The sequence below is a fragment of the Balaenoptera musculus genome, chromosome 3 (genome assembly GCF_009873245.2).
Source record: "Balaenoptera musculus isolate JJ_BM4_2016_0621 chromosome 3, mBalMus1.pri.v3, whole genome shotgun sequence".
Lineage (NCBI taxonomy): Eukaryota > Metazoa > Chordata > Mammalia > Artiodactyla > Balaenopteridae > Balaenoptera > Balaenoptera musculus.
In genome coordinates, this window is record NC_045787.1 from 122796530 (window position 1) to 122810378 (window position 13849).

Consider the following 13849-nt stretch of genomic DNA (forward strand, 5'->3'; position numbering starts at 1 on the left):
AACAGAAATGAGTCTTGTCACATTCATAAGACACAATGCTTTTAGCAATCTCATGCAAGGGCCAACGACTAGGGCCAGTTGATGGGATGAACTAGAGGAAATAAGTGACTAGGGCAGAAATACAGACTAAAACACGCACAACCAAAGAGGAGTGCTAATCCAAAGGAACTCTAGGAAACTGTCTATATAAGGAACCCAGCATGTCTCCTAGGCAGACAGGGCACACATCTAACAGAGTGATACTAACCCCCCTACTCTGCCTCCTGCACACACTTTAAATGGAATTACTTCCCACTGAACTCAGATAGGGCTTCAGAATCCTTCTTAACACTCCTGAAAGGCACTGCAGCCTGGCCAGAAGCTAACTCAAAAGCTGAAACCTCTATCTCTTAGCCCCTCAAGGCAGACCACCCTTCATCTCCTTGCCAGGTGGTATGGGAATTCATTTTCTGTATTTCTTCTGAGAAGCTGAGATTTGTCTAAAACAAGCACACCCCATGCATTTCGTAGGGAGAGAGTCAGAGGCAAGCTGGTACGATTACCCCAAAGAGCAGACGGCCCTCCTTAATCCCGCAGGGCTGAGCACTTACACTTCCCCTGAGTTCCCGAGGGATGTAGAGTTTGTTTGGTAGATGGGAGATTTAGACACGCCCTTCCTCTTGTCCTTTTGAGAAAGCTGCTGCCAGTGGAAATTTTAGCTCCTTGTCTGCCTTGCCCCGGGCACCCTGCCCGTTACCTTATTTAAAATGTAGCGTGGACGGCGAGGACTTCAGGAAGCTCTCTTGCCCAGCAGTCTCCCACACTGACCACAGTAACTCATGTGCAAAGAGCCAAGGTCACCGGCAACCATAGGAAAGCCATGCAGAGACCCCAAATCACACAGTGATGGGTTATTACCTCTGTGTTCGACACTTGATACAAATCCTTATAGGCCATGTAAACCATGAAGGAGTTCACCCCTGCAAGAGAGGGATGGGAGGGAAGACAGGAGGAAGACAGCATTATCACGACCCTGCTGCATCCTGTGCTCCCACTCTGACACCCCCCGGGCCCCGAGGGCATCGCAGGCCCCTGCCCAATGCAAAGCAGATGCATCCCATTCTCTGAGAGCATTTTTCTATTTCCTCCTCTACCCTGTAAAATTGCCGATTCCTATGACGTCATAGCAGAATGGTCTCTTCTTCTGCGCCTCCTTCCTGCCTCCCCCTCCACTGTTCCCAGCCCAGGGGGCCAACAAGCCTCGACACTGCTCAAGGCAGGATACAGTGTCAAGAATCACTGCAGCACACTAGCTGTGTACACACACTAGGAGTGGCACCACGTGCTGGGTCAGCGAGCTTGGAAAACCTAACCCCTTGAGCCTCGGTTTCCTCATCTGTAAAATGGAAAAATAACACCATCCTGCTTCATAAGGTGGTTGGAAACTTTAAAAGAGACAACACATGCAGAACTCTTAGCACCAGCACATGGTTGATCTCCTGGGAGTGGTTTATTTCGCTCTCTGTGAGTGCCTGCTCTCCACCAGGCCTGGGCAAGGTGTTGGGTCTGAGAGAGAACTAAGATCTAGAGCCTGTCCTAGGGGAAGTAACAGAGCTAATGCAGAGAAGTCAAGGTTCACCTTGGGTTTAAATATCTAAGTCATCAGCGTTACAAGGAAAGAGCCATTTAATTTCTCCCCCCAAATACACTATTAATAGAATAATTTACAGAAATAGGTGGGACTGGGGGACAGAGAGTCATTTAGAGGAAAGGAGGGTAATTTTGTTCTCCAACCATTAGGGCCATGTCAGCCCAGAGTATTCCAGGCCAAAAGTGGACTGTAATCTGGGACCTTCCCTACCCAGAATGGTGCACTCAGGGCAGTTTTCCCCAACACAACCCTTCCCACAAGCCTCTGGGTCATCCGTGGTATGACTCAGGCCCTTCGGAAGGGAAGTGGGTGTTAAAGCCGTTCACTTTTCTACCTAGTTGAGATGCAGTGTGAAAGGAGACACAGAAAGAAGGGAGGAAGGAGACTTCCCTGGCGGTCCAGTGGTTAAGACTCCACGCCTCCACTGCAGGGGGCGTGGGTTCGACCCCTGGTTTGGGAACTAAGATCCCGCAAGCCGCGCTGTGCGGCCAAAACAAAAAAAGGGAGGGGTTAATCTCACCCTCTGTATCAGATAGTGAGAACTGGGCAGAGCCTGTGGGGTGAGGGGGGGATGCAAAGGAGAGCTCGTCCTCTGGGAGGTCATCCCCTCCCCCTAACCCCGAGCACACTGCCTTACACTGCACTCCTGGCCTTTGCATCGAGACTGCTCATTGATAACAGTATTATAAAATTAGTATAATAATAATTATTATAATATTATTAGTACTAGTATCGTAGCACTACTGTTACTATTATAACAATATTCTGCATCTTGCGGCATTTATCCTATTGCTCTGCACCGGCCTGCTTCCTTTTGCCGTGGATACTGGCAGAGGCCATTCCTCATACTCTCCTAAGTCCTCCAGGCCCCCCTTGGATGTGGAGTACGTCACATGTCTGCGTGCATGTAGAGGGGGTGGTGTGTGTGTGAAATACTTGACCATCAGAACACAGAAAGAAGTAAACACAGAAGAATCTAAGTCAATGGGAACCTAAATCATGGACTCATAGAGAGGACACAGACACACGCAGATACACACACACACACACACACACACACACACACACACACACAAAACTTTCAGGCCCTAAGCTCCTATCTGGAGTACGAACACATCTTTGCTCCCAGAAATGTCTTAGCCTTTTCCGAGGATGCTATTGTTATATAAGAGTAATGGTTGGATCTTTGGAATCAAAATGATAGAGGTTAAACATTCCTAATCTCATATGTACTAGCTGTATGACCTTATGTAAGACGTCAACCTCTCCTGACCTCAGTTTCTTCCTCTGTACAATGGGCAGTATTGCACGGAGGTGCAGAGCACAGGCTTTGGGTAGATCTACTGCTTACAAGTTCTATGCTCTTGGGCTACTTATTCTAAGCCTCAGGTCCTCCAACTGCAGAGTAAGGATAATAATCCCTATCTCATGGGGATCCTGTAAGGAATAAGTAGGATGGCATAAAGTGCCCGGTCCATAGTGGTACCCCTACATCTGGCATTCATACTCAAGGTTCCAGGGTCCAGCAAGGAGAAGCGACGAAATGAGTGGACAGTATGGGAAGGACAGGCAAGGGGGAAGGGAGGAAGGCACATCCGGGCTCACCTTTGTCCTTGATAAGGCTCTGCACCTCCTGCTTGACGCTGTCGCTCCAGTGGGTAATGTCCACGTGTAAGGAATAGTCACAGCAGCTCTTGCCGTCGGCCCATTCCCGCCACTTCTCATAGGCCTCCGTCAGGCTGGACTCGGGCTCGGGCACCACGTGGTCAACTGAACAACAGAGGACCCGCACGGGCGACTCATCGACACAGCCTTTGGTCCCCTCTGTACAGGTCTGCTTTTGCTCGCTTAGCTACGACAGCAAAGTCTCTAGTCCTTGAGCATAGCATTAACCTTAGAAAGGGTTCCCGGGTGGTTTCAAGGTTGCGGATGATTCAGCTGTCACTTAGCTATGGGATCTTGGGCGACTTACTAGCTGCTCTAAACCTTAATTTTCTCATTCTTAAAATGGGCACCAAGTGGGGTTGGGGACAGGGGTAACACTGCCTTCCCTCTAAGTTTGTTAAGGGATTAAATGGGAAAATGCATGGAAAGTGCTTCACCTGATGCCTGGCACATCGTAAGTGCTCCATAAATATTAGCTATCAATTGATGAGCGCCTACTGTGTGCCATGATTACCAGCATTACAGGAGTCACTGCTGGCGATCAAAGTTGGACTCCCTTCTATGGGCAGGAGGAGGGGCTTTAAAGTTATGTCTGGGCACAAGAGAATGAATCCTCGTGCTTACTGCCATAGGAAAGACCTGGTATCAGTTAAGTGAACTTGACGCTTGGCCCACAGATATTATTTCCATGCAAACTTTCTGTCAAGAATATGGTTTCTTTGAGGCCAAAACCTACTCTTGCAGTACCTGCAATGGTGGATAATACTTCTAAAAAGAATAAGATTTACACCAATAACACTGGTGAGGTTAAGGCAAAAATTAGAGTTTGTCATAGTTCCCCATGGCAGTCGAGAGAAAGTATGAATTGGTACAACTTTCCTAAGAACAATTTTGAAATGTATATCAAAAACCATGACATTTTTCATACCTCAACAATTATTCCTGTGCCTAAGAATTATCCCTAAGGAAATAAACATGGCTATATGCAAAATCTGGGTTCTCAAGATGTTTGCCACTATTTATACATTTATGTAAGTGAAAAACTGGGAACAAAGTCTTACAATAGGGAAGTTTGGTTAAATACATAAATTGTGATACCTGCAGAAAATGGATGTCAGGAGTCCATTTAAAATTTGGTAGAATAAAAATAAATGAATGAAAAGATACACATGACATATTAATTAGTGAAAATAGAAGGCTAAAGCACAGTATGTTTATTACAATCCTTTTTGTTAAATAGAAAAAAATATATAGCCAAACTGTGACAGTGAAGTGAGATTTATGGGTTTTTTTTTTTCTCTTTGCATACCTAGGGTTTTTAAATTATCTACAAAGGACATGTACACTTCTGTGGTTCTTGTATGCTTTACTCTCTTCTCACGTGGAGCTCCTTCCCTAATGCAGAAGCCCAAGCCTAATGCATATGTCCAGGATTCTGAATAGGTCCAGCTCCTCGGCAAGATGGCAGAAAGCCAGGCCAAGATCACTCGTTTCCTCAGCCTTCTAGCACAGGCAGCCTAAGTGCACTTATCGGAAAGCAAAGGCATGGAGCTATGTTACTGATGCCTGGACCCACACCAGGGCCTTCGTGGGCAGGCAGCTGCCGAGAAGTCAGCTGCCTTCCTCCCTTGGCTGAAGAAAGGCTTTGGTCTCCCAGAATTGCACCTTTTATGGCCCTGACACAATTTTCCTGGGTTTCCACACCCAACTAGCTGAAGCTGAACCCTGCTACTACTCGCGTTTAAAGGAAGCAAAAGACAGTGAATAAGTCTACGGCTCAGGCTGTACTGAGTTCTTAAGTGGATGTATACCGTGGTAAACAGTGCTCTTGCTGACCAAGCTGGGGGCCAGGGCTGGGATGGGAGCCAGTTCATTGGGATTCCTTTGGCTCAGGAAGGAGTGCCCTGGAATGCTATCTGCTCAGTAATCCAATGGCATTCAACTCCCTAGGTTTCTTTGGAATTGCAAAAGTCACCAGAAAAACAAAACAAAACAAGAGAAACAACCCCCCAGCTTGCCCAATCTTAAAGATATGAGTTGGTCAAAATACAGCACAGACCAAATAACACTAACCACCATTGAAGCCTCCTAAGTTCTCAAGAACTGCAAGTCTCATTATCATTCTCTCTGGGATGCTTCTCAGCCCCATTCTCACTGCTCTGCCTGTACTCTCTGCCCCTGCTGCCTCAGACCCAAGGTGGAAGTCCTGAAATCGCTTTTTGCCCACGATCCACAACTTTTTAAGTCCCCTCTCCGCAGAGACTGGCCCAGAGATGATAAGTGCTGATTCCCCACCCATGGCATACCGGGCCCCTGCTCTAAGGCAGACAGAGAAGACAGCTGCTTTCAAGGTCATGAACCTCCTGAATGTCCTCTATGCGGTTACAGGAGCTGCCAATGTCCTCACTATAACCAGCTTTTCTCAGGTCTCATCAGGCAGAAAGTCTAAAAACTGAATTGAGGGGAAGTGTACGAGTTACCAACAGAGACCACTGCAGTTAACATGTTAGTTAAACTCACTCCCTAGGACCCCTTGCACGCTTTACACAAGTGTGTAAAGTCGGGGGACTTACTGATCATGGTGGTACCCCCCGCTAAGGCAGCCTTGGTCCCTTGGAAGAAGTCATCCACTGTGGTCATTCCCTTGTACGGCATCTGGAAGTGAGTGTGGACATCGATGCCTCCAGGGGTCACCATTTTCCCATTGGCCTCAATGGTCTTCACCCCTCCAGGGACAATCAGATTGTCTCCAATTTGCCTGGTGAGACAGGGAAACAACCAGCAATTTAAAAGAATGACTTCCAAGATAAACATAGTATTATAAGGATTTGAAATGTTGTAACTTATGTTTATCAAAGTAGTCTTTTGCAAGTTATTCACAAGTTTAGCAATCTAGAAACAAATAAAGACAGGTATCCATAACAGAAAACATTTTTTTTTATTACAAGACATTGAATATAGTTCCCTGTGTTATACAGTAGGACCCTGTTGTTTATTTTATATATAGTAGTGTGTATCTGTTAACCCCAAATTCCTAATTTATCCCTACCCCCCTTTCCCCTTTGGTAACCATAAGTTTGTTTTCTATGTCTGTGAGTTTGTTTCTGTTTTGTAAATAGGTTCATTTGTATCATTTTTTAGATTCCACATACAAGTGATATCATAAGATATTTGTCTTTAACTTACTTCATTTAGTATGGTAATCTCTAGGTCCATCCAGAAAACAAGTTTTTTATAGACACAAAACAATCTGATATGCAGTTTGGTAGGACCGTGTGTCCTGGCTTAGTACTGTAACCCCAGTGGTTTAACCATGTCTAGAATATAGGGTGTGTAATAAATATTTTTTAATAAGTGTTTTTATTATCCTTTTCATTTTGTTCTTTATTTAAAGGTCAGGAAGAACATTTGCAGAAGGACCGAATGGCTGTAAAATAATGAACTGTTAGGAAAGACTGAAGGAGGTAAAGAATCATTTTAAAGAATAGGTGTGTGAACTTTGCTATCCTCTAAATGGGTTCATCTGTGCTCCTAATAACAAATGGAATCTGTCTCGGGCATTTCACAACTCAGACTTCACTCTCAATTCCGTCCTTCCCTGATAGTTTATCCGTCAATCACAGCTGATGGCAGATTCTCAAAGAGGAAGCCAAAGATGCAGATGCCTACACCAGCTGCTTTTGTATGGTCAGCGTCTCAGTAGAAGTTTCAAGCCAAGGAAGGTGATTATGACAACCTGCACCAGACACAGCTTCACCCAAGAAGATTCAGAGCATCCCAGGAAGGCAGAGAGGGGGAGACTGGGGTGGGAAGGAAGCCAGTAAGTATGCCAAGGGCACACTACACAAGACAAATGTCAAATACAACTACTCCTAGCATAATGTAACCGCATAGACCACGTATGTTGCTTAGTTCACGTCCTTGATTGAAACATCCAGTTAATTCCAGGTAGACTTATGATTCTTTCTTTTTTTTTACTAAATTTATTTTATTCATTTTATTATTGGCCATGTTGGGTCTTCGTTGCTGCTCGCAGGCTTTCTCTAGCTGTGGCGAGCGGGGGGCTACTCTTCGTTGCGGCGCGCGGGCTTCTCATTGCAGTGGCTTCTCTTGTTACAGAGCATGGGCTCTACGCGCACAGGCTTCAGTAGTTGTGGCCCGCGGGCTCAGTAGTTGTGGCACACAGGCTCTAGAGCACAGGCTCGGTAGTTGTGGCGCACGGGCTTAGTTGCTCCACGGCATGTGGGATCTTCCCGGACCAGGGCTCGAACCCGTGTCCCCTGCATTGGCAGACGGATTCTAAACCGCTGCGCCGCCAGGGAAGCCCTAGACTTATGATTCTTAGGGCTCTACATTATCATGAGTCCTCTCCTACCTTGGGGACACATGTACCCCACTGCCAGTGGCATGAATACTTTCCACTTTTGTTCATAGCCAGCTAAGAAAGACACTCTCCTGGGGTAGGAAGAAGTCTACCACTTGCCTGACAAAATCTAAGTTCTACAACTAAAATTAAGTCTTCCTGACATCTCTAAGGGTTCACCCTTACCACATCACCACTCTGCCATTCCAGAGCCGCCACAATTCAAAACACACTGCGGAAAAAATGCAGCCTTGATTGTAACTCCATTCTAGTCCAGATACTGGCCAGTGTGTTCCCATCTCCCTCCCTCACTGATTCACCTCTACGGGAAACTGAGAACCAAGGGCATGAAGAGCTGCCTGGCTTGGGTGTGCCTATGTATGTAAGCTTCTACCAATTCTGACAACTGGTGTAACACCCAGTCTGAAATAGAAAAGCCTTCCCTCCTTTTCCCCACTGAACCAATCAAGGTCACCTTAATCCTTGAAGGCTTTAGCTTCTATCTCCCCTCCTTGGTCAAGTTTCTACTGACAGCCAGGTCTAATAATTAAGAGTGTGGCTCTGCCCTGGATGTGGGCTATGTGGATTCGTAATCTTGGATCTGCTAATACTAGCGTTATGACTTCTGCCAAGTTACTTAACCTCACCATGTCTCAATTTTTTCATCTGTAAAATGTAATAAAAGTGCCTCCTCCATAGGTCTGTTGTGTAGATTAAACATTAATCTGTGTTAAGCCCAAAGAACACTGTTAGTTAGGCACATGAAAATTCAGTAACTATCAGCTATTATAATCAATAACCATCTTAATCTCACATAGCCCTCTCCTTCCTCTGGAGCTCATCTGTTCTACTAACTTAATACTCGATCTTGATATTATCTGGTGATGCCATGTGCTTTGCATGTACAGACATGTCACTTCCCCTAGAAGACTCTCAGGTCCCTGGGGGAAGAGAGCACGATGATTTGGGTCCCAATGATATCTACCATAGCATGTGACATAGTACGTGTGCAGTGCCTGAGACAACTGCTTTGCACATAGCAGGCACTCCATCAATCTTCACAGGAAACAATTCTGTAAACACTGGAGGAAATTATTTCTGTTTTTATGCTCTTTGAGTTAAGAATGTTGTTGGAGATATATCATTTTATAGGACTGGGTGAAGATCATGTTTATACACCCTTTTCTCCACCACGAACACACACATCTGATGGTTAAATTCCTTCTTTAACATCCTTGGCAAGTGGCCTTCCAGTCTATTTTAATAGAGATGGCAAAGAAGACTCAGTTTATGTATTCAACTATGGTAGTAGGTGCCTGAATCACTGCGTGAAGATGGATTCTGAGCCTGTATTTAGGGCTCAACTGTGAAAAGTTCTGGGATCAATTAGTGATGCCTGCCATGAGCTCTGGAATGAGGAAGAAGCATTAGGTACTAAATTTTTTTCCAACTCTGAAAAATCTCTAAATGAGGGAACACACTTCCGCCAGAGAGTGGACTATACACAATAATTTTTTAGTAAGAGAAAAATGTAGAATTAATCGTGGCTTATATTTTGAAGAAAGTACTGTTTTACACTGGTTAGCTTGTCTAACAATTCCATTTTTCCTACTTCTAATATGAAAAAGTATTTATGCAAATTGGCAAGGCTACCAAACACAAATATCTTCATTCTTGCATTTGTTTATTCATTCATTCATTCATCCATTCATTCAATGCATTGATTAATATGTTGATCTTTAGCAAGTTATTTACTCTCTCTGTTCCTCTTTCTCCTCTATCTTCCTCTGAAAAGGGGGTAATAAGAGTACTCACTTCATAGGATTGCTGGCAGATTAAATGAGATAAGGCATGTAAAACATTTAACGCAGTGCCGGGCACATACTATATACTCAATAAAAGGTAGCTCTTACAAAAGTCTCTATGTGTTAAGTACTGGGTTAAGTGCTGCAGATACGGAGAAGAATAAGATATGGTCCTTGCTCTAAGAGGGCCAACAGTGTCAGAACTGCTATGATTGATAAAAGCACAGGGTTTTTAAAAGCTCATCAAAGGGAAAGCTAGCCTAGATTTAGGGGCTGGTAAGGAATGTTTGCCTACAGAAAGTTGTATCTAAGCCAAGTTTCCAAAGATAAGTAAGCAATCTATTACCAGAATCTTAAGCTAGCCAATGAAGCTGAATAAGATAAAAATAAAACTGAACGAGGCCAGGGATGGCTCATATGGTGGGTTGGATATACCAGTTTTATACAATATCTTATCAATGTGGGGAAGTACCCTGCTTTATGTGATGAAGGCTATGTGTAAATCAGATCCTTTTTTAAAGGTCACTATGAAGTTACACATAAAGGTTACCTGGCTGTGCTGCTTACAGGCATCCAATAGCAAACCATTTTGTAAAGTAATTATATATCCCTAAAGTATCTATTTGGAAATCTTGCCTGAAATGTATGTCCTATCTGTGCTCTGCCTATCCAAGTCCTACCTAAGTCAAGGTTCAGTTTAAATGCCCTCTCCATCTCAAAACCTTCCTCTGAAGGGATTTCTCCTCCCTGTGCACTTCTAAATCACTTATCCTCATTTGAACTCCTTTGGTACCTATTACACTAGGCCTTATATATATATATTTTTTTAAATTAATTAATTAATTTATTTATTTATTTTTTGGCTGTGTTGGGTCTTCGTTTCTGTGCGAGGGCTTTCTCTAGTTGCGGCGAGCGGGGGCCACTCTTCATCGCGGTGCGCGGGCCTCTCACTGTCGCGGCCTCTCTTGTTGCGGAGCACAGGCTCCAGACGCGCAGGCTCAGTAGTTGTGGCTCACGGGCCTAGTTGCTCCGCGGCATGTGGGATCTTCCCAGACCAGAGCTCGAACCCGTGTCCCCTGCATTGGCAGGCAGATTCTCAACCACTGTGCCACCAGGGAAGCCCGGCCTTATATTTTTAGGGTGCTGTAATTTGTGGACGTTTTCCACTGACCTTAAGGACAGTGGTGACATCTCCCAGTTCTCCAAGACACATAGAGTGCCCATCAATGCAGCTTGCCCAAAGGGGCCCTTAGCATCATTTGGGTGACTGAATTCAGATTTTTCACTTCATTCATGTAATCCAAGTGAACTAAGGCTAGCTCCCACTTTTAAGGAATTATGTGCATCCAGACTGAAGGGCTAAAATACAAACTCGTTTTTAAGGAGGAGAAATGAAACACACAGAAGCAATGGGCTAGTAAGCAAAAAAGAAGCAAGTTTCCTTCTGAGCCTCTAACGAAGAGAGTTCAAAAGACAAAGCAAAGGGTACTATATACCTACTTTATTAAGCCGTCTTCCATGTAAATATCAGCGTAAAAGGATTGATCATCGTTGACGATTCTGCCTCCCTTGATCAGAAGACGGTCGCTCTAGAAAAGAAGGAAAACAGGAGTCATCCTCACAGCTAGGATTTCAGAGAAGAGAGGTCTGCTGAGGTTCTCCCAATTCATTGTTTTAGAGGCTTAGCAGAAACCATTTTCTTAAGACACCTGTGTGCTCAGTGCACTCAGTTTTTCTGTTAGGTATCCAGTCTTTCTCGTGTGACCCTATTCAGATTATTCTGGAGTTTCACCTCCTGCTTCTGCAACCTATCATAGCCACTCAGAAATGTAGCTACTCTTTATATTGTCTTTTTCCAGAAAGCACTATATAATGCAAAGTGGGGTAACATCTACCTCAGTGCCTAGCACTCTGTCTGGTATTCTGTTGGCACTCAATAGTGATTCTCAAAAACAGAACTTAGGGTCAGGCATATAAGGAAATGGCCTGTAAAAGTCTTTATATGACAGGGGGATCATGTTATGTTTAAAATTCAGCATACTTATACATGTGCACACATGCACACAAAGTTGTGGAATGTATAACTCAAGGTGGAGAAATTATGCAGGATTCATATTTGCTTCACTATACTCAGTATTTCTCACATTCTCTGAAACATATTTCTTTATTGCTTTTCTTATGAAAAAAAATTGCTTTTCTTATGAGAAACGTCTCTTTAAAAATTATAACTTAAATGAAGTCTGGATAAGTGATCCAACTGGAAACAAGGCACATACACTCCGAGGTTATTAACAAGATATTAAACATATATTTTATTTGTAAGTCAGGAGAGACACAAATCACTTGTCAGCTTTAGAGATCACAGATTTCTTTAAATGAATGGAGCTTAGACCACAGCATGAAGGATGGACATAGCTTTGTTGGGTTCACGGGGGAGAAGAGAATCCCTAGGAGTCTGGTTGAGTGGAAAAACAGCAGCCTGAAAAACAACGGTGGGCTGCAGTTTGTTAAGAATTCAACATACAGACTTCAACTCTCCACCCATCCATCCATCCATCCATCCATCCATCCATTATTCACACATCCACTCACTCTGCAAATAAGTATCTAATATTTACTGTTAAATAGGTGGGGAGGATGCAATTGTGAGTGAGCCACACCATCAAGGTCACTGCCGTGATGGAACTTAAGGGGAAGTCTAGCAATAAAGCAATAAAGTCATCAAAATAAGTAAAACAATGTAAAATTGTATCAAGTGTCACAAAATACAGGGGAGTGGGGCTTGTTTAAATAGAGGCTGGAAAAGGCCTTTTCAGGGAAGATCAATTTAGATGGAGAACTGCAGGCAGAGGGAACAGTATGTGCAAAGGCCCTGTGGTAGGAAGAAGTTTTGTTTCTTTGAAAACCTGAAAAAGATCAGTGTGGAGGAAGCTTAGGGATCAAGGAGGGAAATGGCATGAGATGATGCTGGTGAGGTAGGGCTTTCAAAAAGGACATGGGTTTAATGGGGGAAGGAAGCCCCACAGACAGGCTGACTTCTGGCTTCTGAAATCAAAGACTGTGAACAGGGCCAGAAAATGAGAATTGAAGCTAGGGCTCCGCCGGGGATATAGCCAATTACCACTTACTCTCTCCTGCTTCCAAGGTATTGGGTAAGAATAAGAAATTTCATCATACTGTATTGTCAGGGGGAAGGATTTTTTAAAGATACAGATCAATGAGGTGTTGAGACAAAACCTACATATATGGCAAAGAAGATGTGCTAATGAGGTCAAATACAAACTCCTACCACACGTGATCTCCAAGCCCCTCAGGAGCTGGCCTCTGTCGTACATCCACTCTGTTAGGTTCTATCACATGTTGCCTCGTATTTTATATGGTGGCAAAACTAAGAGACATGTAGTTCTAGCCACCTATCAGGCTCTCTGGCCACTAAGCCTTTGCAAAGATGTTCTCTCCGCCTTCTCCTATGTTCACCTGCCACTGACAACCATCCTCTCCATTGTCAAGCCTCAATCAAAGGGTTTTTCCCCTAGGATGCACTACCTGACTTTCCAGCAAATTCTACCTGCTCCCACTGTAGCTGAAACAATGAATTGTTCTCCAAGAGTTGGTTTACTGTTCATCGGTCTCCTGACTAGACCAAAGACTCCTGTAGTCTTAGAACTATGTGTCTTTTGATCTTTTTACCTTATTCCCATCTTCGATAGCTGTTAAATATTGGTCAAATGAATGGCTGAAGGGTGGGACATAGGAGGTTGTACTATATACCAGAATGATAAAAAGGCCATCTGAGTCAGAAAATTATGTGAAGTGGTCGGAATATTGGACTTTTAAGGAAAAGAAATTTTAATTGAAGGCTACTGTAATCTACCACGTTAACAGTAATTGCAAAATTATAGGAGGCAGTCCTAGGACTGTGCTTCTCAAACTAGGGTGCACATTAGAAAAATATAGATTCCCAGGCCCTGCTCTAGGCCAACAAATATGTATTTTATAAGCTCTATAAACGGCTCTCAGGCAGCCATCAGTCAGCCCAGCACCAAGTCACAGACAAGCACCAGGAACCACTGCCCCAGACACAGTTTGTGTGTCTGTGAAGGCGACAAAAGCTTCTCCAGCAGGAGCTTCACACTAATAATAATCTTGGTAACTGTAAGAGCTCCCTCGCACAGCTCAGTGCTTTTCTGATGTTCTTTATCTTTCTAGCAAAGAGCTGAAGTAAGCTGGTTTAGGGAAAGGGGCCACGTACTGCCTGAACTGAGCCCAGCCATGAAATATGACCGTCCTCCTGCCTGGGGGCATCCAGTCCTGAGCCACTGGGGATCATCACTTCCCTCAATAAGCATCAAATATCAACAAAGGGGAAAAAGCTATCTCAGGCCC

At 44.1% G+C, this 13849-nt stretch overlaps 1 protein-coding gene across 2 annotated transcripts in view; it reads right to left on the bottom strand.

The window, feature by feature from the left end:
- Nucleotides 1–13849, bottom strand: part of DPYSL3 (dihydropyrimidinase like 3) — a 117010-nt gene that overhangs the window by 27152 nt on the left and 76009 nt on the right. For both annotated transcript variants that reach the window (XM_036847635.1, XM_036847634.1), the window contains exons 2-5: nt 10964–11052; nt 5869–6053; nt 3236–3400; nt 898–959 (exon numbers count right to left, since the gene is read on the bottom strand). In XM_036847635.1, the coding sequence (XP_036703530.1) occupies nt 898–959; nt 3236–3400; nt 5869–6053; nt 10964–11052 (501 nt within the window). The remainder of the gene's footprint in view (nt 1–897; nt 960–3235; nt 3401–5868; nt 6054–10963; nt 11053–13849) is intronic.